Here is a 27,880-nt window from a genome sequence, read left to right as displayed (position 1 = left end):
GAGGATTTTTTTTGTACCTCGACGATTAACCTCTCTGCAATGTCATCTGCCATTTTAAAAATGGATTCTGATTGGTTGTCAGTGTTTTATCAGCTGGAAAAAAAACGTTCCGAAACTGATCCCAACGATATCGTTCCTCATATCTTTATTGTTATAGTTGTGGTGTGAAAATTTTTTATTTTTTTTTCCAGAATTATATCTTTTTAGAATTTTAGATTTTTAGAATTATATCTTTATAGTTATTGTGCTTGTGAACGGGCCTTTATTCATTGTCTGGTGTCGTTTAAAGCCCTTTGAAGCTGCACTGACTCTCATTTTGCACAGACCTTGAACCATTTGGTGCCCACTGAAGTCCATTATATGCAGAAAATCCTGGAATGTTTTCATCAAAAACCTTAATTTCTTTTCGACTGAAGAAAGAAAGACATGGACATCTTGGATGACACAGGGGTGAGTAAATTATCAGCAAAAGTTTTTTTCTAAAGTAACTAGCTACTCCTTTAGTATTTGACAGGAATGAAAACGAGTCTGTGATGGATAGAAGTACAAAGCTGATTATTCAGTCTTTCTGGAAAAAAAACAACAACTTTCAGTTGACAAAAATACCATAAAAAGTTGTGGTTGTAAAAATGATGTGATCTAGGACCTTTAGTGTGTGCCATTGCAAAGACTGCACGTCTATCCCTCACAGCCTCATTTACACCAACATGGTGTCTAACCCGACTGAAGTCTATGGTTAACCAGTTTGGCCAGTGAAATCCATGGAAAGGTCAGGAGAAACTACAATAAAAAAGTGGTAATTCCAGAAAATTTAAACAAAACTAAATAATTTTTCCATCGACTGAAATAAAATAAGGCGAAACTAAAAAAGGAAAAAATAGAAACAAAAAATACATGACTCCAAACTAACTAAAGCACAACCTAATTTACAAATTAATTTTAGTTTTCATATTTTATACATAGTAGATAGTAACCTTTACAACCCACCTGAACTAAAACAATAACAGTAGACTGAGAACTTTAACGCTAGTAAATATTTTTAAACCAGTTAAACCAGCGTATTAACTTAAAATATAAACTAAAACTGAAAAGAAAAAGTCCTCTTTAAGTCCACACATTATAAGTTTATCAAAATTATTTATATATATATATATATAACCTGGTTTGAGACCCCTTGGACACTTCTGATTTCGACCTTACTGATTCTAACTATGCGGATTCAGGATATTATTCAACAATCAGTCTATTAGAGGCAGAATTATAATCCCAGTAGAAATAAAACAAAATTGCTGCGACATCAATTCCCACAAAAAATATTCTGATCCCGGGAACTGACAGCGTTATTACACAGGTTGTTAGTTGTACTCACTGTTCCCCACCAGAGGGAGTCAGCATAAGTTGAAAACTCTTGGTTTTCTTCCTTCTCAGCCAAATAGACCAAGAAGGAGGCAAAGATCAGAACGAGGAAGCCAATATACCAGGCTGTGATCAGCTCCTGAAACACAAGAACAAAATGTGAGCAATGGAACCGAATATTGCAGCATTTATTACAATTTATCTGTGCACATCATTATCTTTTTTATATCATGAGCTCTGCAAATCTTTAAACCAAATATCTTCCCCTCCCTCTTGCAGCGACATCTCTTCTCTGATGATGTGTTTACTGGCGTGAGGGCGGGGAAACCTGTCACTCACATGAGATCCACCAATAGCAATCACAACAATCAAAAATCATATCCCCTCCCTACATTTTTTTTCACAATTCGAGAGGCTGGTTCACTTTATACTGTACATCACAATACGGAAGAAAATACAACTTCCGTTTGATGCTGACTTAACAGCGTGTGTTTGGGGCGGGGCTATTTATGTAATTACTCGACCAATGGGGACAGAGTTTGGAAGCATATTTGAAAAGAATTGCTAATTAAGCGGTTCTTTAGATTCAAGGTGTGAATACACACAAAACAAAACCGTTTGCATTATGTGTATGTTTCATAGGTTTTCATCCAAACATGTACAGTGACACTGAAGCGAACATCCTCTGATGGATAAGTGTGTGTGTGTGTGCTGTCACCTTGCTGTGCGCGTACACCACAGAGCCCAGCAGCTTCCAGGTTCCTCCCCGGCGGTCCATGCGCACCATGCGCAAGATCTGCAGAAAACGCATGCTGCGCAGAGCAGATGTGGCGAAGATGTTTCCCTGTGTGCCTGCTGCTATCACTGCCAGCGACGCCACAAACACAATGAAGTCTACACAATGAGACATGATGACAAGAACAGAAAAGAGAAACAATCTTTGTAAATGCATTCATTTCACCATAGGTGGGACACACCTTCATTTTTTGAGGGGACACATTTTTTGTAAGAAGTCAATAGTTTAGTGTCCAGTGGATTGAAATCTCAATTAATCGTACATTGATATCCATGTACGCTACCTTTCAAAAGTTTAGGGTCACACATGTATTTATTTTATGGAGAAAAAAAATGAATAATTCAGCAAAGCATTAAATTGATCAATATAAAGACATTTAAAACGATAGAAAAGATTAGTATTTCAATTAAATGAATGTTCTTTCGAACATTCTAATAATCAAAGAATCTGAAAAAAAAAGGTTTCCACAAAAATAGCACTGTTTTTAACATTGATAATAATAATCAGAAATGTTTCTTTAGCAGCATATCAGCATATTAAAGTGATTTCTTTTTTTAAATATATATATATATATATATATATATATATATAAACTTTGTTTATTTTCACACTTTTTCCCTCTTACCACAACAATAAAAAACACACACACAACAAAACAACAACATAACCCAGCAAATAATGACAAATAAATAATTATTACAGGTCAATTTCTTCATGTATACACAGGTATCGCATATACATATCGCACGGGATACATTTCTTGTTTTCAATCCATATTAATACATGTTATTGCTTGTCATTCATGTCTAAAATAGTTTTTACAAATCAAAATAGTCTTTACCAATGTCCAAAATAGTCTTTACCAATCATTTACAAAAGTATCCAGAGTTCCATCCAGTACATTTTGCCGTCTTTTGTGTGGTAAGAGTGACAAGAGTTTTTCACGCCAAAGAGTGGGGAGCGTTCTTTAATCCAAACATGAAGTATGGAAAGATGAGCAGCATATAACATTATGGATTTTATTTTTGTTTCCAACACAAAAGTGATTAGAGTGATTTCTGAAAGATCCTGAAGACACTGAAGACTGGAATAAGGATGCTGACAATTCAGCTTTGATCACAGGAATAAATTATATTTTACAAAATAGTAAAATAGAAAACAGTTATCTTAAATTGTAATGATGTTTCACAATATTACAGTTTTTACTGTATTTTTAATTAAATAAATAGTCTTGGTGACTATCAAAACATTCAAAGTCTAACCGACCCCAAACTTTTGAATAGTGTACAGCTTTGACATTTCAATAATATTTATTTTTGTGTTACACATATGAGTTTCGAGGAACACGAGGGCGGGCAGATGATAGGGAGAAACTGGAATTGATTGACATGAATGGTGTTTTCTGCCACAGATCTTCACACAAACAGCTTTGTGCCCCTCATGATGCGCGCCTGATCTCAGACTCCAGGTCTTTACACTGACTTTACCTATGACACAGAAGGGTTTTCTGGCGAACCGTAGCCGGCCCTGCCATCCTCTGTACCGGCAGCAGCATCCGGCGGCCCACACCCTCACGAAATACTCCAGCCCAAAAACCACGATCATCACAAACTCCTGCAAACCAAACCACATCAAATCATTTTCAGAATCAATCCTCTTAATAATGCCTGCCTTGTCCTTTGAAAATGGCAATAATTATATCAAAATTAAATAATAACTGATGACTGATGTTCTGCCATAAATATAGTACACTCCCTGGCAGTAAAGATTAAAGTATAGTAGTCAGTCAATTTACAAAAATGAAGATTGCTTTGCTGTAGACAGTAGGGTAGTGCAGGTCAAAACTGTGAATGAGTTGAATTGAGTCGATGAGTTTTTATAATTAAGGGTTTTTTGTTCAAATACCTGAATAGGGTCTGTGGTGAACACGTTTTCATGTTTAATTCTACGACATAAAATAGCCTACAACAGTAATGTGATTTTTTTTAAAAAGCTTTTGCTCGTCTTGAAAAGGAGGTTGCTAACAAGTGACCAAGGGCCAGATTAACTAACAGCTAGCACCAGAACAAACCCTTTTAAAAATACTGTCAGGATTTACTAAAGACATGCAGTGAACTTTTTTTTTTTGCGGCTGAACTTATTGCATATGCATTTGTTGGAGTTTCCCTTTCAGATGCAAATCTTATGAGAGGAGAACATATAATTGATTTACGCAAGAATTGCGCTAGTCTTAATATAACGGCCAAATAAAAAGCATTGTTGTTATTAGATAACCAACCTGATCATACGCTTATTTGCGCTGCTCTTAGATTGTGTTGGTCATTATGTGAATGATTCAGCTGGATGATTCATCTGGATCTGTGTTCTTTCATTTGCATGTCAGTAGATCACGCGCAGAACTTTTCCCTTCCATTGGTGCGTTTACTGAACGCTAATTTGCCCTGCTTAGTAAATCTAGTCCTAAATGTGACTAGACATTAGAGGGATGTTAAACATCATCACATGTACTAACTAGTCCACTTTCACATCCTCTCTATGTCTATAATCAGACTCTTGCAAATTCTTCAACTATGTTGAAGTCATGTGACCGTGGTGTAATTCGTTTATGCCTATGTTTAGCTTTTGACATTTGACAAGGCTTCAAAATTCATAAAAGTCATGAAGATTACCTTGAACAAAACGTGTAAGAATCCTATGTTTTTGTTAGCCTTAGACCTTATTTTCTGCATTGGAAATATCCTATTGGGTTTTTGTTGAGGGAATCGGGGTGATGCGAACTTCGGGTTGGCCTACAAAAATACATCATCACTGTGCTATATAGAGAGCCTAACTCTCTCCTCTTCCGGTTGACCACCATGGGACCTTATTTCGGAAAAATTAGTCAATGGCGAGAGACAACAAATGTTTTGATCTTGTTTGAATTGTGCCCTGAATTACACATATGATGTTTGTCCATTTAAAAGATACATTTTAAAGTCAGGAAAGTCGCAGTTTGATGTAAAACTGTTGAGGTTTAAGACTGTGAAAATACGAAATTATAAAGACTACAAACCCCAAAAAGCGCACATTTTCTCTCAATGAACGAAGCTGACTTTACTGAGGCTAACTTTACTGAAGCTAACTTTACTGATGCTAACTTTACTGAAGATAACTTTACTGAAGATAACTTTACTGATGCTAACCTTACTGAGGTTAACTTTACTGAGGCTAACTTTACTGATGCTAACTTTACTGAAGATAACTTTACTGATGCTAACTTTACTGAAGCTAACTTTACTGAAGATAACTTTACTGAAGCTACTGATGCTAACTTTACTGATGCTAACTTTAATGATGCTAACTTTACTGAAGATAACTTTACTTTACTGAAGCCAACTTCACTGATGCTAACTTTACTGAAGCTAACTTTACTGAACCTTTACTGATGCTAACTTTACTGAAGCTAACTTTACTGAAGATAACTTTACTGAAGCTACTGATGCTAACTTTACTGATGCTAACTTTACTCAAGCTAACTTTACTTTACTGGAGCCTGATGCTAACTTTACTGAAGCTAACTTTACTGAACCTTTACTGATGCTAACTTTACTAAAGATAACTTTACTGAAGATAACTTTACTGATGCTAACTTTACTGATCCTAACTTTACTGAAGCTAACTTTACTGAAGATAACTTTACTGAAGCTAACTTTACTGATGCTAACTTTACTGATGCTAACTTTACTGATGTTAACTTTACTTAAAGCTAACTTTACTTTACTGAAGCCAACTTCACTGATGCTAACTTTACTGAAGCTAACTTTACTGAAGCTTTACTGATGCTAACTTTACTGAAGATAACTTTACTGGCTAACTTTACTGATGCTAACTTTACTGAAGCTAACTTTACTGATGCTAACTTTACTGATGCTAACTTTACTGAAGCTATCTTTACTGAAGCTAACTTTACTGATGCTAATTTTACTAAAGGTCTTACTAAACGTCTGTCATTGTTTCTATAGTCTTACATTATAATCGTAACGTCAAGAGTGTTTTGTACCAGACTGCACAGACACGAGCAGCGGATCTTGTTCATTGTTTCACTTCCCAGGAAATGTAGTTCGATTTTCACATTAAACTAAATGTTACTCTTCAGTTTTATGACAAACTGCAACTTTCCTGACTTTCATAATTTAAATTGTTTTAAATTGACAAACATCACATGTGTAATTCAGGGTTCAGACGGAATAAACAGATGAGTTGTCTCTCGCCATTCACTACCATACATATTTGTTCCGAAATAAGGTCCCATGAGCCGAAAGCGGAGGGAAGGGACTAGGGTTCTCTATTAAGAGATTGATCTGATTTACGCTCTATCATGCGACTGCGTAAAATGCAACAGACGTTCTGGATTCACAGAGGCCTGTGCTAAATGCGTGTATTGATTACAGCTGCACCCGCGTTACAGAATGAGTGTCCAGGCATTACCAGAACTTGCATGATAGACAACATGGTCCTTTCCTGAAGGAGACCATTAAACACAAAAAAAAGTGGGAGAGAAAGTCCGTGTGAGGGGGAAAGCACTTCATACTGAATGAGTGATTATAGAATTTCAGCTAAGATTATTGGATGAGATCGGCTAGTTCTGCATACTCGACAACACCTGAATCCTGCCATGTGCTTACACTGCCATTTCCCAGAGCAGAGATCCCAGCGGAAAACAAAATGCACACTTAACGCAGCCACAGGGAGACATGAGACGGTACAAGAATGCTTACAGTGTGCCAATCAGATGAGAAATGAACCTGGCCTGAGATGCTGCTGAAACACTAATGAAAATAAGGCCTAATATGAGTTTCATTGCAGTTATAACTAGAGCAAACGCCCCCTATTGTGAAGCCTTATACTAAACACAGACAACAGTTAATAAAGTATTAAAGTTTGTGATTCCTTAAAATAAACAGGACGTATAAAGACTCTTCAACCCTTATAATGAATTTATAATAATTTATAGTTACAAAACTTTCTACGGCATAAATGTACATTTATGCTTACAAAGGATTTCAGAATAATGCCGGCTGGACTAATAAGATAAACCGCTTAGTAACACAATGGACAGCAAAACAGGCTTGCATACACGGCACATTTGATCCATATGCTGGCAAACAGAAAAAAATGTCACCTTTTTTGAAGACACTCCTCCAAAAACACCTCAAAAAAGATATATAGGCTGTGATTGGACAAGCTAACAGCCACGGAGAAAGCACTGTGCGATTAATTATTCAGATGATGGGCTATTATGAATATATTAGAGATGGCACAGACGATGTGGATATGCTGTTTAGTGAAGGTACTTAGATCAGGCAGTCTGTCTGCCAAGTTTGATTTTTTTTTAACTACATTTTTGGATATAAAACACAGGAAGGAAGTCAAACCATTTGCTCAACAGGTAAGAGAGAGTGAGTGGATTCATTTAAATGCAATTTAAGCGATATATAGAAAAACTGCACACTGTGTCAGATTTAAAGCCGTTTGGAGACGAAGCTCTGATTCAGTTAATAATTAAGAACTAACAAGAAATAATTCTCCGTTTTTACTTTTGTGATTTCTCTGTTTATTGTAAAAATATTTGTGGGGCACATGCATTTATTCGTAGGCCCTGCTGACATTTTTTTTTTTTTTTTTTTTTTTTTTGCATTTTCAGAGCATTTCAGTATTGAAAATATGGTAAAATGTCTTAAATGGAGCTTACAGTGCAATTTTATTGGTAGCTGAACGCAAGCTCAAATTAGCCAAAATATTAAATAAATAATCGAGCAGTTGCATCTGTACTTAAAAAAAAGGGTTTTGTTCCTTCTGATAGGTATTTGTAATTACACATGCTGTAATTTTTTTGTCTACTGTAGACATAAAAAAACGCTCTATTGATGGCCATTCAAGTATATTCTAAACAAACACTTTTTTAACAAGAAACATATAAATTGCGATTATTTCTATCCAGCTAATAGGGACCATTCTCAGAACTTTGGCAACTTCTTCCAGGAACATTAAAGGGATAGTTCCCTTTGAAATGAACTTTTGGTATGTTTTAGCTTACCTCAAGGGCATCCAAGATGTAGGTGTCTTTGTTTCCGCAGTAGTTTAAATTTTGGTATTTTTAGGTCAAACCGTTCTTGTCTGTCAGTCATGTAATGGAGGTCTATGGTCACCACCTCAAAGAGCATGCACAGAGAAGTCCAATTTAAACATGATTTAATTACTTGTAAATGTAAGTACACATTGATGGCCTAAGACACGAAACGAGCGGTTTGTTTGAGAAAACGAACAGTATTTATATCGTTTTTACCTCTTGTAACCACAGCCATGTCCAAGTGATCTGAGGGAACAGGCGCTTTGTGGCTACTAGAGGTAAAATCTATATAAATACTGTTTCTTTTCTCACACAAACCGCTCGTTTCGTGTCTTAGTCCATCAATGCGTACTTACATTTACGAGTCATTAAAGCATGTTTAAATTGGATTTCTCTGTGCATGCTCTTTGAGGTGATGACCATAGAACTGCATTATATGACTGACAGACAAGAATGGTTTGACCTAAAAATATCTAAACTGAAACTAATGTGGAAACAAAGACACCTACAAGCTAAAACATACCAAAAATTAATTTCAAAGTGAACTATCCATTTAATAGAGCGTTTGTTCAAGTTATCTGGTCTGTAATGATGTTCTCAAATAATGTTAAACATTGTTTATATACATTGTTCATGGAATGTATTTTCTGAAATGTTTTAGTTGGGTATTTGTCTAACATTTTACTACATGTACCAAAATGTTTAGTAAACATAACATAAACAAAACTAACATTTCCATAAATGCAAAATTATCAAATGGAATGTTCCCAATCGAATTAGAAAGAATATTTAAAAAACTGGATGTTTTGAACATTCAGAGAACATTAAGAACATTTTCATAAAATAAAGGGAAAGTTAGCAACTCATTCTAAGAACATATTTTTGTTAGCTGGGTATACATTATGTTTTACCAGTGTCTGGTGTTTTTTGGGAGAGTCTTAAAAGCATGAAACTGCCTTTGACATCAGCGCTAAGGACAGTCGTGCATGTGCTTGTGGTGTCAGCATTATTATGACGTCATTCTCCTCCAGAGGGATTAGTATTGTTAGTCTGTTAAGGTATAGTTTGTGTGATTTTAACCCCTTACCAGGATGAAGAGTGCTTCGTTGGCATATTTATGATGGTCTGGAATGGTGGAGAAAACAGAAAGCACCAGACAGCTGAACACTAGGAGAAAACTGAAACACAAACAAACACACACAAACTAACAGATCAAAATACAAAACACAACTGGGGTGAGTTCTAGTCTTAATCAGGTAATATGTCATCATGTAAAACACAGATTATATAATTGTTTTTGATTTGATTTCTTTTTTAATCTATACCATGATGCCTCAGGAAACAATAAAAAAATCCAAAACAGCAAAAACATACACTACTTTTCAAAAGTCTGGGGTCAATACGAAGAAAATATAGTAGGGATGCACCGAATATTCGGCCGCCGAAAATTTTCGGCCGAAAATGGCCCAAAAGTGCATTTTCGGTTTTTCGGCCGAAAGACTTTTATCACCGAAACAATACGGCCGAAATGTTGTGATGACGCAAACAGCAACCGCGACCTGCACGCGTGCTTGTCTGAAGCAACATGTCTGCGGTGCGGACGTATTTCAGTGTATCTAAACCCGCGAGGAGACGGAAGCCTTGTTTATCCACCTATATCTGCTCTAAACAACGCGCGCCGCCATGACGACGATTCCGGTTGCGAGCGGGTCAAGAGCGGTGCGCGCGCTATCTGTGGAGACTCGCGCTGCGGAGGCAGGCGAAAGTAAACAAGGCAGCGCGAGTCTCCACAGAGAGCGCGCGCACCGCTCCAAACGGTCGAGGCGTTTATACTTGACGCGCTCTCCGTTTTACTATTCCTTGAAACGACAGGGGACGACTCAAGTAACTGTCCTCTAACCATCAGGAATCGGTGAGAAGAAGAAAGATAAACGCATGACAATGCTTATTTTTTAGTAGGCTATTCCACCACCAATACAAAAATAATCATGTAAAACCCAGTAAACCCTGAGATTATTACTTGTGACATTACAAAAAATATGTATATGGGATTGTATGTATGTATGGAACTAAATTAATGCTCTCTTAAATATTTAAATGCATTCACTAAACATGTTTCATTAAGTTTCATGTACATTTGTATTAAACATGGACCATTGTTCATTTAAAAAGGCTTTTTATGCTATTGTATGCCAAATTTTTAAAATGTAACTAATTTAGACATGCAAACTGGGTGCTACTGATGAGAAGTTTGCGCTCGGCTTTGTTTTTGAGAGAACGTTTCATTTTAAAACCTTTCTGCAGGCCAGTAGATTATTATTTAGTGTATGAGTGGGGTCAAGTTAAACATTTTAGTTTGAATTTTATTTTATACTGTGCATTGTGCTAAATAAATATTAGCATAATTTGTAATTGATTTATTCTTTGAAAATGTGATATTAATATGCAATTGCAATGCCTTGATTTTAGTAAAGTTTGTACACAGTCATAGCCATAAATACAATGATACTAATAATTCTTTCGGTGTTTCGGTTTTCGGCTTTGGTTTCCTCTTTTTCGGTTTTCGGTTTCGGTCAAGAATTTTCATTTCGGTGCATCCCTAAAATATAGTATTTAAAAGAACGTATTTTAGATCAAATAAATCCAGTGAGCATAAAAGACTTCTTTCAAAATCTTGCTGACCCCAAACTTTTGAACAGCATCACAATGACACAGCAAAGACTGTCCAAAAACTCAAACACAAACATGTGATCCACACGTACTGATGGATATTGGCCTCTGGTGGACCGAAAAACTTGGGCGCCATGACAATGACACCCCATAATCCAAGTTGGCACTTATCTTATACACACAGATGCACTTAATCACTGCTGTCACAGACCCCGCTCGGAAAGACCAGCATGCCTGCCCAAAATGGAGTGCGTAAAAGCAGAGATTACATCCCAACTTCCTGCCGTTTCTCGGGAGCACTCAGACCCTTTGGGAAAAGGGGTGCTTTTTAGTAAGAACCTTGTGGGATTTGTTCCAGGCGGTCCCAGTTGAAGCACCGCGAAAAGCTGGACTCGCCCCGCGGTTCTCAGGGAAGTTGTTGGAGTCCGAACGGCTCCGTGCAAGCAGCTGCTGCTGGGGAAGATGCCAAATCCCACAAGGACCCAAACCCGACACATCTGGCCCGCTGGCTCGTACCGTCCCTCGCTCGCATTACGTCTCAGCTTTGCAATCTAACTGCAGGAGGAGAGAGTGCAATTGTTCAGCTGTGCTCTTGGCCATAATGAGACTGTGTCCTTCTTCAGGGTGGTGAGGAAATGTGAGATGATTCAAATAACAACAGAACCTTGTTGCCTATTTGAAATATAACACCTGAGGCTTTCTCATGGTCAGTTATTGATATAAACGGGGTAGATGCTAATAGCACACACTCTATGAGTGAAAAATGTTATGAGTCTGACAGATCGTAATGAGCGGACGTACACCGATTCACTCAGAAAAGAGGAAGGAGACAAAGATAGGTGACGTCTTCCTCAAAAAACAGTACAGTTAGAGGGTTATCACCTGACATCAGAAGAGGCTGGAAACACCTAAGGCCAAGGATAATAATAAACTTCCCAAAGTTTACTGTCTTTACCATCCCAAAGAAAAAACATCAGCAAAGAAGGCTGCAATCCATGCCTTCGTGTGTAGGACGGGGTAAAAGAAGCAGAAAACAAATCTATTTTACAAATCATGGATGAGTGGAAACACCTGTTGTTTAAAGCAAACAAACAGGATTAATAATGCATGGATTTTAGTGCTAATTTAACATGCACAAACACTTTTCGAACGCATTTAATGGACTTGGTTTCTGGAGGCATTTTCCAAAGTTTAAACAGTTTCTGAAAGTACGCAATCTGCAGTCTCTGGTGCACACGAATTGAAGTCCAAAGCGCTAGAAAAAAGTATGACCTTTTAAACGTGCTCTTCAAACATACTTTATGCATAACTAATATTTTGGAAAACCTCGGAAGACTAAAAGGTCATTTCATCGCTGCACCGTTTCTGCTGAGTATGACTGAGAGCTTGTACTGTAGGTAAAATGATCCCTCATGAAACAAACTTTAAAAAATAAAAATAAAACAAAAAGCACTGAGAGCCAAGGCCCAGTTTCCCAGTCCTGAATCATCAATAATCTGACTGGATGGACAGAGGAAGAAAATGCCCAGAAACTGCTTAGACCCCAATAGGTTTCCATCAAAAAACGATGAACGCAGTAAAAAAAAAAAAGATACATTAGTCCATGCAAAGAACACGTGCGGCTAGCATTTCAGCTGAGAAGCAAGTTCTGAACCCAACCCCCAAGCCCAAAGACAATCTGCCAAAAGCAGAAATCAAATCCTCAAATCAGCAAAAATGACAGTCTCACGAGGTGAAAACAATGCGGTGCCACGAGTGTTTGTATTTCCTGGTAAGAAGCACATGCTTTGGCGGTAAATCATGTCGATATCATTCTCTGAAGTAATGCCTGCATTGACACTTGATCCAAGTTGAATTTTGGAAAGAAAGGCTTATCATATATAATGCACCTTGTAAACACACAAAAAGAAGAAGAAAGCAGATAGAAAACAACTGACACTCTTTATTTCAGTTCAAACCAAAGAAAACTAAACTCTGCAAACAGCCCATTCACTGCAAAAAATGTTTTCATGATTTGTAATCACAACATTTTTTCTTGTAAAATCAACTTAAATAATTTATGTAGTTTCAGATAGCATAATATTTTGAGTTCCTGATGATTAAATCAATCTCCTTCATTGTATTAACTCAATTTTAAAAAAAGGCAACCAGGTTACTTCATTTTTTAAGTTAAATCAACAATATTTTTTTTACAGTGTTGTACTCTCTTGTTTGTGTTTGTCTCTTGTTTTGTCTCTTGTCAGTTTGTGTAAATCTACTTAAGGTTTAGAGTATTTATTTTTCCCCCACATTAATTTTCCACATGTCTAGTACAATTATGTGGTTTTGTTTTATTAATACAGACTATACTTTTTTCTTGATTTACCCTGAAAGAATGGAAGTGAAATGTGACAACATGCCCCATTGGTGTGGTACATTGTAACATCACCATAATGACAGCTTAAAATGCTACAGTATCTGATCTAATAAAAATACATACAAGTTAAACCAAAATATTTTCTTAATAAAATACAATTATTAACTTTTTCATATAAAATAATAGCATTTTTAATAATTAAAAATGTACTAATTTTTGAGTTTGACAACAAATACACTAGAAAACAGAGCTATACAGCATAGTTCAAAACAAAATAATAATTAATAATTTCTGAATATTGACTCTCAGTCTTTATTTAGATGTTTCTCATGCTTTCTCAATAGAATTCATAAAGTATAGAATATAATATCATATTTATAATAGGGGCACATTGTAACGTAGTGTTACGACATGCCCCAACTGCACAACTGGGGTTTAAACCCTGCTAGTTAGCGAAGCATTAAAGAACTAGAGATTGGAGATCAAAATAATATCATGATTGTCTAGTAAAGTAAAAATAGAGATGAAAAATTATCTTAAAGGGTCACTCCACCTCTGGAAAGATGAATGTGTATTTAAATGGGTAATTTGGAAGAAATGTGAAATTATTTTTGAATTTGCAGCTTTCTAGACTGAGAAAAGCCAGAAAATGTATTTTTTGGCTTATGTGGATGAAAGACAACAACTCCCAGAATGCACTTGCTTCGCTGCCCAAGGAGGCCACGCCAGAGACTATTTATATAGAGACATGCCACTTCCTCAATCTTTAATACAAATGTATAGGGAAAACCCGTAACACCAAAAATGGCAGTTGTATGCAAATGCCCGCCCCTCCCACTGGACAGCCAATCATCTGCGGGCCGTGGGAGAACAGCGCGAGAATTTTATTTTGTTTTCTTTTAAATTCAAGAGAATCCCAATATAATCAATTTATCCAGCAACAGACTTTTCATACAGGATCCAAACAATGTATCCATCCAGTTTTGGCACAAGAAAATATAAGTCACAAGCTTTATGTCTTTAACATCTTATATTTCACAAAATTGAATGTGGGTTATGAAATGAACCTTGCAATAATGATGCATGATCTGCTTTGTTCTTCTCATTCTCTACAAGCAACCCAACTCACACTAAATGCGTCTCTAGCATGCAGTGTCTTTATAGTGCAATTTATATGTGAAAATTAGTTTTTATGTGCATAGGATATGCAAGGGTTGGTTAGGGTAGGTTTAGTAGTGGTGTGGGGTGTGCGTGTGTATTATACCTTTGGGTAGAATTAGTGGTGTGGGGTGCATGTGTATTACACGCAAATGAAATGCATGCGAAAACTGCATCTCATATGCACGTAAAAACTCATTTTCAGGTATAAATTGCACGATAATACACAATGCGTGCTATAGAGATGCATTTACGTGAGAGCAGGCTGCTACAATACATGAAGATGAAGTATGCTGTAAAGGAACCTGCTGTGGTCCTCATTAGACTAAATCTTCACTTATTCATCACTTGGACTGTTAATATGCCATAAAAGCCCCGGCGAGATGAAAGCATGAGGACATAGATATGGGCCATGGGTAAACAGAAGGGGATGATGAATAGAGAGGGATTTACACATTGCTGAGCTGGACTCTGTAGACTGTACGCCACAAAACATCTGCACATAATGCCAAAGTCTCTGACCCTAATTCAATCACGGCAAGCTGATGGACCAGGTATCGGTTACACACACAGAGAGATAAACATTAACCTACGCTGAGAGTGAAAGAAGGATAAATGTTCGGAAGTGACTCACTAGAGCTGCATGATTCGGGATCAATTGAGAATCATGGTTATTTAAAATAGAGATTGTGATTCTCCTACACTGTAAAAAACAATTAGTTCAGTTTACTTATTTTTATTATGCAAACTCGTTGCCTTAATGGTACTTCAAACCAGTCAAGTAATGTCGGAGGTAATGTCAAGGTTTTTCTGAGTAACGAAGGTATAGCATGCAAACAGTACAGATTTCTACGAAATTTTAAGTAAGTTCAACAAATGATTGGACATTAAGTTAAGTTAAGTTAACAAAAAAAAATTCTTAGTAAGAACAATGTTAAACTAAATATATTTTTAATAGAAAACAAAATATGTATTTTACTAGAGGTTCTGACAATGTTGCAGTCTATATAAAAAAATATTTAATTCATTTAAAGTAGTTTGAATGAATGATTCAATGAACCCCTCGAATCAATGAATCTGTGACGCTGTGCGGAGAAACAGAGCTGAGGCTGGGTCCAAACGCAGTGTAGCTTTATTTAACAAACTTGAAACAAGACACTAGAAGCAAGAATCGAGAGACGTGAAAGCACCAACGTAACACACATAAATTCAACAACCAACAAAGACAGGGCAGAAACACAGGGCTTAAATCAGGTGAACTAAACAAGATGATAAAACACAGGTGCATGAAATAAACCATAATCAGTCCAGGGTAAAACATGAATGAAACAATAACCTAGGAAGGAGTGCCCCCCAAAGGCTCAAGCGGGCACTCCAGCCGCAGATCGTCACAGAATCAAGGCTTCACGTTTTATTGCTGGAAGAATCAGCGTTTTGAACAAATCTTTTGAATGAATGATTCAATGAAACATTTTTCCAACAGTCACTTGTAAATCTTTATTTGAAGCATCAATTTACTAATTCAAAAGGGGATTTACTTTATTTTGATCGATAGTAGACATCAGTATGTATGTATATCCAGACCCTAAACGGTAACACTTTACTTGAAGGGGTGTGCATAATACTAACAGGACACCTTCATAATCATGACATGACATTTGTTATGAATATGATGGACGTTTTATGCATGTCAACCGTCATTAAGTGTCATTCGCTCAGTTATGACATTTTTAATGCAAATATGACATTGTTTGAGATGTCTATGTTGTGACACCTTGACATAAACCAATATATCATAAGTCTAAGACAACACAACCTGTCATAAAGATGACATGACATAGCAGATTAATGATCAAACTTAAGCAACCACTTATTGGTTAAAATTATTTTTAAACTGCCAGGTGGTTGGTTTGATACCAGGTGGTTGGTACTAATTCAATTTGTACCACTGTAGTTGAGGTCACGAAAAATATTCATGACACAGTTATAATGCCTCATGACAGCCAACATCAAAATTGACAGTTGTGGATGATGTTATGGTTTATGTCAAGGTGTCATATTCACATTCAAAATGTCATTATTGAGTGAAAGACACTTATAGACAGTTGTCATAAACATGCATACTTCATTTTCAAGACATATGTCATGTCATGGTTATGAAGGTGTAATGTCAGTCTTTTGCAGACCCCTTCAAGTAAAGTGTTACCCAATAAACTTTAATGCCAGTACTTAATTGGAATTATTGTAACACAGAACAAATGACTCTCTCGCACTGTACAAACTTCAACAGCGTGTGTTTTCCGAGAATGACTCACCTAAGACTTCATGACAATACACACACAAATTAGTCTGTTGATGGTTTAAAAATCTAGAAAGCAAACAGTACAGCAAATCAGAGAGAGAGAGAAGAGAAAACGAGTGTATAAGCAGAGGACAAAGGTGGCAAGAGTGGAAAGCTCTATAAATATCCAAGTGCCTTGAATTGTGACAGCCTGCAAATGTGTCCAGTACACACAACCACATTGTTAATGCTGCGTGGTGTCTGTGGGGAATATAAGAAAAGGAAAGGAAGGCTGAAGACGCAAAAAAAAGATGAATGCTTGATACTGCACAAGGCTTTATATAGTGCAATTAGGTGTGTATGGTAACCTGAACAAAAGAGAGAACATCTAAACATCTGTCCAAGTCACAATGGTTTCTTACGTACATCCAGCAAATTATACTGAAAAAATACCTATTTCTTATAAAATTGATTATTGTATTGTTTTGTCATGCTTATTCGTGTGGAGTTCTAACAGTGTACAGCTTTATGGATCTCAATGCAGCTTTTCTATTACGATAAACAGTGATTTTAAATGGATTTTTCAAATAGGCCTTCACTGAAAAACTGATTTAGCAGTTCAGTCCCCCTTCCCAGCATACACTGGGGTGTGAATAATTTATACAGTTGCATGACCATTTACCATGACCCAACATAGGAGAAATGGTTTGGAAAATGGATTTTATTATTGACATTGTGTATTTATTGGCTATTTTATAATGTGTTTGTCTGATAATAACATGTAATATTTGCATGGAATATGAAGTTAACATTATGAACCTTGATGCAATGATGTTCAATTAAAATGATTTGATCTAAGCAATGACGGCAAGTTCAGTCATTTAAAGTCGACATGAAACGGCATCTGCCTTCCCTATTGTGATGTGCATCCGAGTGAAAACGGCTTCTCAAGAATAGGGTGAGACTTGATTTTGTTTAAAGGAAATTGATTGGATGGTTGTGGTTTTTTATTTGGTTGATTACATGTAAGTGATAGGTAGCCCTCATGCCATTAAATATAGTAAACAGAAGAGATGTCTCTTCAAGAGGATGCATGGGGCACACTTATTTTGTTTAAAGGTTGTGATGCACATAAAAAATGGTGTGCATGGATAAATCATGTATTTATAGTAAATACTGCAATATTCCATAAAAAACAAGAACTGATATCTTCTGATTTCATGGTTAAAGTCAGTGAATTGCAAACAGTTGTCTTCATTTTTTAAATACAAACACTTTTGCTGAAGAAAAAAAGAATACAAGTTGATGGTATTACTGCAAAAAAATGTGGAGGGTTGTTGGGCTGTATTCACATTCCAAGAATTGAAAATTGGAAATACAAATTGTCTAATGAGGGAAAACATCTTGCTGAAGCATAACAAGAAGAGACACTGGTTTGGCAATACAAGCTCTGCTGGGAAATACTAAACAAAACCAAACAATACATCCATAACACATCTGTTATCCACAGTCGAGAGAGCTGCCATGTCAGGTCAGTATTTATTTAATTGTAAAGTGTAATTGGAAGTCAATGTTTAATAAAGCATACACAGTTGTGAAAGATGTCAAAAAGAAGAAGCAGGAGCAGACAACACAAGAGCGGGAAGTAAAACTCTTCCATTGCAGTAATCCATCTGGAAATCACAAATACGTTATGTCAGCGAAGCAGGGTTGACACTGATACCTATCACACAAATATAAATACTAGTGAAAATGAGCAGACCCTTCCCAGAAGAAAGCACAGACTCCTGCTACTGAATCATACAAAAATCTTTTAAATATTTTTAAAAGGACTCTTCAGATCTGGAAAGGAAATGCTAGTTATTGCTCAAGTTCTCGAAGTTGTTTGGTTTCATTTTATGTTTTGTTAAAGCAATATTCACCCAAAAATGAAATGAAAGAGCCACTATTTATTCATCCTCATATTGTTCCAAAACTGTATGCAATTATTTTATTAGAGTAACACAGAAGTCAAATCCTTTAAATCATTATTTAGCTATTGCCACACATTGACAGTTCACAGTGACCAAAAGATGCCAACACTAAAATAACCATAAAAACCACCTAAGACAGCTTCAACCCCTTAGCCGTCACCCCCCTTTTTGAGGATTTGGGTTAAAATGCACTATTCAAACTTAAATGGTTGTAATTCAAGAATGCCTTTCTTGCAAATGAAAGTATGAAAAAGTTATGGAAGTTTAAATTTACAGTAAATCAAATACACTGCACTATATATTTTACTCTAAAATTAATATAAAATCAAAACCATATATAACCAAGTTATGTTCCAAATTTGAAGTTGATATCACAAAAATTGAAGTTCCCATGTGATTTTTTAGGCGTAGTACCAAAAATAGCCACCGGGTGACATACATTCTATTGAATTCAGTTGTAAACATTCTGCCTTAACAAATTAATACATTTATATCCAAATATCAATTCTGTCATAAAATTTGGAACATTGAGAATCAGACCTTTCTGACAATAAGTGCTTTGTCAAGATTAGAAAATGTTTTGATCATAAATTATGAAATATAATGATGCCCGAAAGGGGAGGAGCCTGATAAAATAATTTAGAGTCGTTTCTATAGTCACGCAATGTTCAATTACAAATCGGGTTTCACAGGATGAAATCTGAGTTTGTATGATTTCAAATGATACCTCATTTATGATAACTACTAAAGTATGTGATATAATAAAAAGATTTATATATTATATTTTAGAGGATAATATATATTATATTTTTTAGAGGATGATATTATATCATATTTTTTATTGAAAAATACTAGATTATATGTTTTATTATGAACTTTTAGCATGAAAACCAATGTTTTACAAAAAAACAGCAGTAAAATATCTATTTAGCAGTCTTAGACATTTCCAACGATTTATAATTTGTCATAATTAGATTAGGATTTAATAGTAATATAAATAGTAAAGTTAGGCCTCACGTAAACGTGATGGTGACAGTTAAGGGGGGGAACAAGCCAGAAAAAAAGCTATTTACCTCTGCTGACGCTAACATCTAGAAACATGCCATACAGACTGCTATTATATCATTTTTTTATGCTGTTGTAGTGTTTTTAGTGCAAATTCAGCAGTGAGAAGAACATCTTTTCTGTAGTCTTTATATAACTGATAGGTAATTTTAATCAGATCACATGATATACTATAGTGCCAACTGAAAATGACATCTATCAGTGTGTTTCCACTATTCATTCATGCCAAACACACACACACAGTCACCCCGTGGCCTTCTGAACACACTCAGCTATCTGGAGACTCATTCACTCATGGTTTTAAAGGGCACGATCGCAGGCTGGAGTCGCAGTATTGTGAGTGGGATATACAGGATGCTGAGCTTGCTGAGGGGAAAGGAGGAAGAGCTGTGAGAGATGAGAGATGTTAATTGGACGGCTGAAGGATGATGAGTGGTTTGACATTTACAGACAATACTGTTACCATGAGCAGACAATTAGAGATTCCTCTCCATATCCAGGATATCACACACATAAACTTCTATCCGTCCATGTTACCACATCTGCAATTTTACATTAGAACGATATATATATATATATATATATATATATTCAGGATTCAATTCAATTTATTTGAAATATATGTTTTAATCAGTTACTTTTAATCAATTTAATGCATACTTTAAATAAAAGCACTAAATTTGAATCTTACTGACTAAATTGTGAACGATAGTGTAGATACATAGATATAGTCTAACAGTAAAGATAAATATTCAAATTCATCTAGCATTATAATGAATTGATTAATTCTAAAAAATATTATTGATAACATTGTTTAAATCAACCTTAATAAAAAGCAAATTATTTTAATATTTATTTGTGAAAATATCACATTTTTACTGAAATTGTTTGACAAACTGCCAAAACACATTAAATTCAATTTCACACAGCTATAGACAAATATGCACAATTGCACAGTCGCAAAAGATTTGAAGCAGTGCTTTCAAAACACACACACACAGAGAGACCTTGCCCACTTGCACTCTTTCATGTACACAGTTCATTGCCAGATTTACAGTATTTATGTGCTGACATTTCACTGCTCAATGCACTGTTTACGTCACTCCTAAAAGCCCAAACCCTTGCTAAATATAATACCTTTATTTACACATGAGGTGAAGAGAAGCCGGTGCATGAGGCCGACAGCTCTGTAAAAGAGGCTTTGATTTCAATCAAGACTTGTTTATAAATGCATCCTCTTTTTCTCCCAGTCATTGACATGATGGCAATATTTCATCAACATCCACTTACATGCACAGTGCACACTTTCATGTTCTGTGAATTAATCTAAAACCGCCCGATGATCAAAATGAATAGCAAACTGGGTACTTTCTGATTCAAGAAATGATTGTGATGAATCTACTCCTTAATGCTATTATTATTTGATCATATTAGATATACCACTCACAAATATTCATGATCACACACAGGAAAGAGTCTTTGCAGAAATACTATGAAGACTTATACCTATTATGCCCTTTTACAACATCTTGATTTTGGTTTTGGGTTCTAAAAGGTTTTCGTGCTTGAGTGTTCAAAAAACACATTATTTTTCACATATTCGACATTGTTGCGGCTCCTCTCTTCCCAGTCTGTCAGTAACGCTCTGTTCAGTTCGTTTCTCTATGAAGCTCCTCCTTCTGAAAAGCACAATGTGCTGATTGGTCAGCTGGATCAGTGTGTTGTGATTGGTCAATCACATCCAGGATATTTGGGAAATGTCCCGCCCCTTACCCTAACCGAGAGTTTCAACACACTACTAGCTAACTCAACCAGGCCCCGCCCCTTCATTTTACGCATATCTTGTGTGTGAATTATTTAAATGGGGAATATTGTGACGTGTTCGTTCCTGGAAAAAACTCAAGACGGCAACAGAGATATTTCAGGGAACAGTAACACTAAAATAATAAAGAACACATCTCTTTGGAGTGACTTTGTTCTATGTAACTTTGCAGACCATTTTCATGCCCAAACAGCAACATTACAAGAAAGAAGAAAATATAAAAAAGCATAATAGGTCCTCTTTAAGAAAGCAAAGTCAGATGACACGTCTTATCAGTGATGTTCTTTGGAAAAGGTTAAAAATGGATTCAAACCACTCTTTTACAGTCATAATGTGTGTTTACGTGCTATGGAAAATAGGATATTTTCCACTTGTGAACTGGTATTTACCAGTGTGTTGCGTTCAAGTGCTTTTGTCTTCGTAATGTGGTAAAAAGATGGAGATCCAGACCTGTTATTTTGCTAAAACTATTTTAGATTGCTTAAGTCATCTGTTACAGTAAGAAAATGATTTATCAAAACTCAAACTCTGAATAATATGCTGTATATTTTCTAGATCATGAATAGTCCATATTTTTACCATTCACGACTCTCGCGTTGCTCTCCACCATTTTTAAAAGGTCAAAGGTTATCTCGTTTCGGCAGCTCATGCATCAAAATATTCTACGAGCCGCCCAGTGGAAAATACCACATGAGGGGGTGTTCATGTGCATTTTTCACGTCGGCTTTTGGTATTTACCATAATTACCACAGCACATGAACGCACCATATGATGTGGTTGGATTCAATTAAAACATACAAATCATACTTTTACATCTAAAAGACTGACTATAAAGGTCAATAATATCAAACAATGAATTGCATTATAAATTATTTATACAACTTAAATATTATTTCAGGATGAACACTACAGTATGCTCTGTGAGAGAACTAAATATATTTCCACTTATTTCTGAGCATTTATTCAATACTTTTATCTACTTTGAAGGGATAATAACCACCAAATTTCTTTTGATTAAGAGAAACATGTTGGGCAATGAGCATCGGTGATTGTTTAATACGTGCGAGGTCAGGTTGAGGTCTTTGTTCGGTTAGAGAAGTAAAAGTGCAACTAAATTATCTGAAAGTGACAGAACTTCTGTTCACTTAGTGGGAATTTCCTTTAGTGGATTATGAGATTAATAGGAACTGGCCAGTGGATTGAACAACAACAAAAGAAAGAAGTGGCTTTAACATTTAACCTGTGACTGACTGGATTAAGATGTTTAGGAATTCCAGGGTGTGAGAAAAAGAAAAAAGGTTACATATCTTTGGTGGTGGCCAGCGGCAAAGTCTTTATGTGGCTTTCCCCCTTTGATGCATGAGTTCATTAAATTAAAATGTTTGAAATATTTCTCTTTAATTGAAAACAAGAATATGGCTCAAAATTATGCAATATAATACGCCTGAACACTGGTGTTCAGCAGGGCTCCGTCTTGGGACCTCTCTTATTTATTATTTAACTTCTGCCTCTTAAATTCTGAAATTTGGATTCAATTTCATTGCTATGCCGACGACACCCAGCTTTACCTGTCCTCCAAACCAACTTCTACTTTTCCTCTATCTATCCTCTCAGATTGCTTAGCTGAGATTAAAGCTTGGTTTACATCCAACCTTCTCAAACTGAACAGTACAGTCAAACTGAAATTGTTCTTGTAGGTTAAAAAAAAACAACAAATTGGCTAAATCGAATTGTTTCTTTGCAAACGTTGATCATTTTCCAGTGTCTGTGTCTAAACAGGTTAAAAGTTTATGTGTCATCTTTGACAGTATCACATGAAGCGCATATAAGCAGAGTCACTCGATCTGCATATTTTACACTTTACACGCTTAAAAATGCGCAACGTTTTATTTTGCGTCACCATTCTTGGTCGAGCACTGCTCGTGTAACTGTATTTAAATAGGGGAAACGTGAAGGTGTTTGGTCGCTTCTCTGCTTGGATCCTATTGAATGAACTGAGCTAGTTAAGTGCTATCAAAGTGTCTCCCGCGCCAGAGCGATTGAGACGAGAGAGGTGTATCAACTCGTCTTAGTTAAGGGAATAACATAGTTTAGTTTAATATGAAAAAACGGTGGAGTATCCCTTTAAGATTGTCTTCAGCACTCACTCGTGTTCTCCCTTGAACTCACACAAACTTTTATGGCATCCCGAGCCAATAGTCATGCAGCTCCCTATTTATGGACTAACAATAGTAAATATTCCAAACATGGTGTATAACTTTCAAAGTGACTGATGAAAGTACACTACCATCCAAAGGTTTGTAATACTACTTGTATTCAGTGGCGAATGCAGAAACTGGATGATGGGTGTGCCTCTAAAAGTGTGGGTGGGCCTGAATAATTCGCATCACCCCATGTTTTTAATCCGCTTAACACTATAAACTCCCGTGACTTGACTGAAGCACTGTAAGGTTTTGCAACAGAGAGGACCCAAAAGTGACGAATTCAAATCAACTGTGCTTTATTAATCAACTCAAACAGTCAGGCTGGCGATTCCTGAGATCCACCAACAGCCCTGAGGCTCAGTTGACATGTAGTTGCAAAATAACTTAGAGTTAAAAAAAAACCTTAAAATAAAATTCCAGACATATAAGAACCCCCTGACCATCTGATCAAAGTTGCACAAGCATGATCATAAGACGAGAGTCCTTGTTTCTGTTCAGCCCAAATGCCACAAACTCATCCCTCTGACCCTCTGGTGCAACGGTCCTTTTGAAGACAGCCTTATTAAAAGAGAAGTGATGGGAGCATCTGCCAGCAACGAAGAGACGTTTATAGAGCACGCCAAATGCTATCTCACCATTACGCTTATCATCCGCGGTACTATTTACAAGATCAGCGGGCTACCATCTTTGACCAAGACTTCAAACATGGAGCTTCTGGGTCATCTAAAGCCTGCTATGGTACGCAAGAGTGTAATCAAGAGTGCAGCACCTTGTCAACGCCACTGAAACTGACAAAAACACAGCACAGAGACTCATCACTGCTTTAACCTGCCTCTTACACAGTTACAGTTTGGACGGCAAACAAGTTAGGCCAAAAATATTCCCCCATCTGACCTAACAGATGTCTGAACAAACAATTTTACACTACCGTGCAAAGAAATGAATACTTTTATTCAACAAGGATGCATTAAATGCAATAAACACTTTTAAAGAGGTACTACTTACAAAAGATCTCTAGTTCAAATAAATGTTGTTGAAATGTGAAATTAGCTATCTCTTTGTTGAGTCTTTCTACAATAATATTATCAGCACAACTGATTTCAACATTGATAATAATCAGAAATTATTCTTAAATCTGTTTCTGAAAGATCATGTGACACTGAAAACTGAAGTAATGATGCTAAATTCAGCTTAGCATCACAGGAATAAATGACATTTTATAATATTAAAATAGAAAGCCTTTATGAGCATGAGACTTCACAAAAACATTGTAAAAATCTTACCGACCTTGTGAACGAACGGTAGTTTATATTGGAGAATGTTGGCTTTTCAAACTCAAAATAACTGATTATGTTTTAGTCAATGCATGCTTTTTGAGTTTTTTGGTCATGCATACTATTATAAAACCTGCAGCTGCAGTTTGCCCTTTTTTTTGCTAAATAATCATGTCAGATAAATACCTTAACCAAATTTTTATTCATACTTAGCAAATATTTGCTCAAATTTTGATGGTTTAATCAAACTTGTAGGGTCATTAAAAACAAATAGTGCCCTCCAAACATCACTTTTGGCCACTAGTGTACATACATATTAGTTTTACTATCGACAATGGTGAAAAAACTCGTTTTTTATATAGTGAAAAAAACACAAAAAACACAAATTTTGACTTCCTGTTTTGTAAAAGTATTATCAATTAAAGAGAGAGGCTATGAATGATCTGTACTTCTGACTGTCTCAGTAAAAACACTGAGCAATGAGAGAAACACAAGAACACACACTAAGATCATCTGTGAATTCTTCTCATTCATCATATGACATCTTGTAGGAAACAGAGTCAAGATAAGACCAGCAGAGCGCTAGGATGCTTTTGTAGATTCATGCACATGTGCACAGTATCACACATAGACGGATAAACATACACAAACATACTGTACACACACCTACTTGGATATGTCAGGCCTTATAAATAACTTGTAAAAATGTTACCTCATTGTTACGTATCCAAGTATACAGTATACTGAGTGGAGCAGTATCCATAACTAACAACACAGCGACAGAACATGAGCAATATTCCAAAACAAAAACTGATGAATTATTTTATAGAAATAAATAACACTAATAATAATAATAATAATATTGCAATGCATTGAATCCACTGATTTATTATATGAACAAACCCATAAATATAAACACACTCAGTCCTTCAAATATGTAATGTTAATCTGAATATTTTGTAATTTACTTGAATTAGGAGTGATGATAAATGTTGACTTCTTTATATCATAGATAATATGCATGAGTTTAAAGATACAGTCAATATTGCCAAAAAGTAGGAGATTAATTCAAAAATTCAATAAAAACATCACAGATTTTTTTCACTAAATGCATTTTTTGTATTTTTTAATGGATTTTGGTACTAGCGACATAGTTTATAGTTATTTGTTCACTAATATGTTCATTCACAACCGTTACATGAACCCAAAGCCACTTTGTAAGAGTCGCCGGGATACTAGCCCTTATAAATACCTCTCTATATTATGAATTTGTTTTAGTCCTGTTGCTATGGTGAGGTTTCCCGACATGTTTATAGAACCTGACATTATAAATTAAAGAGCCTTAACAACACTTAAGTGGACTTACAAGAGACATCAGCTGCCGACCGGCAACCAGCAGTGAGGAGGAGGTTCACAGGGGTTCCCTGTTTACCCGAATCATTATATTACACAGCATAATAGTCCATGATGTAGCAACACCAAAGAATTTAGCAAATAATTAGGAATTATAACAGCAGACATAACGCTATATTGTTGTAGAAGAACATATTTGGGAGATTGTCACAATGTGAAGTTTTATATCTAAACAATTAAACATAAAATCAATGCTGGAGAAAACAAACATGTTTATTTTGAACACTGAATTCCTCCAAAGTTCACCGCAACTGGGGCATGTTGTCACAAAAGGTAAAAGTGTGATCAATACACTATATCTTTTTCCTAGAGTCTAGACAATAGACCTTTGTCACGTTATATGCCATATTGAATTTAATGCACTGAGGCATAGACTTACAGTGTTTGCATTTGCAATGGCACGCACTTTATAAAGGTTCTGGATTGAACCAACAACTTTCAAAAGTTTTTTTTAGAAAGACGTTTCATCAGCCTAAAAATGTATGTTATTAAACAACAGTACAATTCCTTGAACGGACTGTACTTCTATCCCTCACAGCCTCGTGTGTATTTATTTATTTACATTTTAATATTTACATTAGCAATAAATATTAACATTTTATTTCAGCTACTTGTGAGTCATCACTTGAAAATGATGCTTTTATAACCCAATGGTGTAGTTACAATATCTACCACAAGGGGTTAAAGGGATAGTTCACTTTGAAATTAATCTTTGATATGTTTTAGCTTACCTCAAGGGCATCCAAGATGTAGGTGTCTTTGTTTCCACAGCATTTTCAATTTTGACATTTTTTGGTCAAATTTTTTGGTCTGTCAGTCGTATAATGCAGGTCTATGGTCACCACCTCAAAGAGCATGCACAGAGAAGTCAAAATTAAACATGAATTAATGTAAATGTAAGTACACATTGATGGCCTAAGAAACGAAACGAGCCGTTTGTGTGAGAAAACGAACAGTATTTATATGGTTTTTACCTCTTATTAACAGCCGTCGAACTGCTCTGAATCAGATGTCCAACTGAACCGAACTGAAACGTGACGCGTCAGTGAACATATTTCACTAAACATATTTAGATATATCGAAATCGTCTTCCATTGCGATTTCCTGTATATCTAAATATGTTTAGTGAAAGGTAAAACTTCCGAAATCTTCGTGTAAACAATGCGTGACGTACATACGCACGCGATCACTTCCGGCGTACCGTTGGAGACGGTTCAGTTCGGTTCAGTTGGACATCTGATTCAGATCAGTTCAACGGCTGTTAACGAGAGGTAAAAACTATATAAATACTGTTCGTTTTCTCACACAAACCGCTCGTTTCGTGTCTTAGTCCATCAATGTGTACTTACATTTACGAGTCATTAAATCATGTTTAATTTGGACTTCTCTGTGCATGCTGTTTG

At 35.9% G+C, this 27,880-nt stretch overlaps 1 protein-coding gene across 2 annotated transcripts in view; it reads right to left on the bottom strand.

The window, feature by feature from the left end:
* The window catches only part of kcnq4 (potassium voltage-gated channel, KQT-like subfamily, member 4), a 77,612-nt gene that overhangs the window by 27,965 nt on the left and 21,767 nt on the right, over positions 1–27,880 (bottom strand). For both annotated transcript variants that reach the window (XM_039680654.2, XM_089123111.1), the window contains 4 exons: positions 9,349–9,439; positions 3,640–3,766; positions 2,075–2,250; positions 1,370–1,495 (listed from right to left, as the gene is read on the bottom strand). In XM_039680654.2, coding sequence (XP_039536588.1) covers positions 1,370–1,495; positions 2,075–2,250; positions 3,640–3,766; positions 9,349–9,439 — 520 coding nt within the window. The remainder of the gene's footprint in view (positions 1–1,369; positions 1,496–2,074; positions 2,251–3,639; positions 3,767–9,348; positions 9,440–27,880) is intronic.

This window comes from Pimephales promelas, chromosome 18 (assembly GCF_988280905.1).
Source record: "Pimephales promelas chromosome 18, fPimPro1.hap1.1, whole genome shotgun sequence".
NCBI lineage: Eukaryota > Metazoa > Chordata > Actinopteri > Cypriniformes > Leuciscidae > Pimephales > Pimephales promelas.
This window is presented reverse-complemented; position numbering and strand designations above follow the sequence as displayed.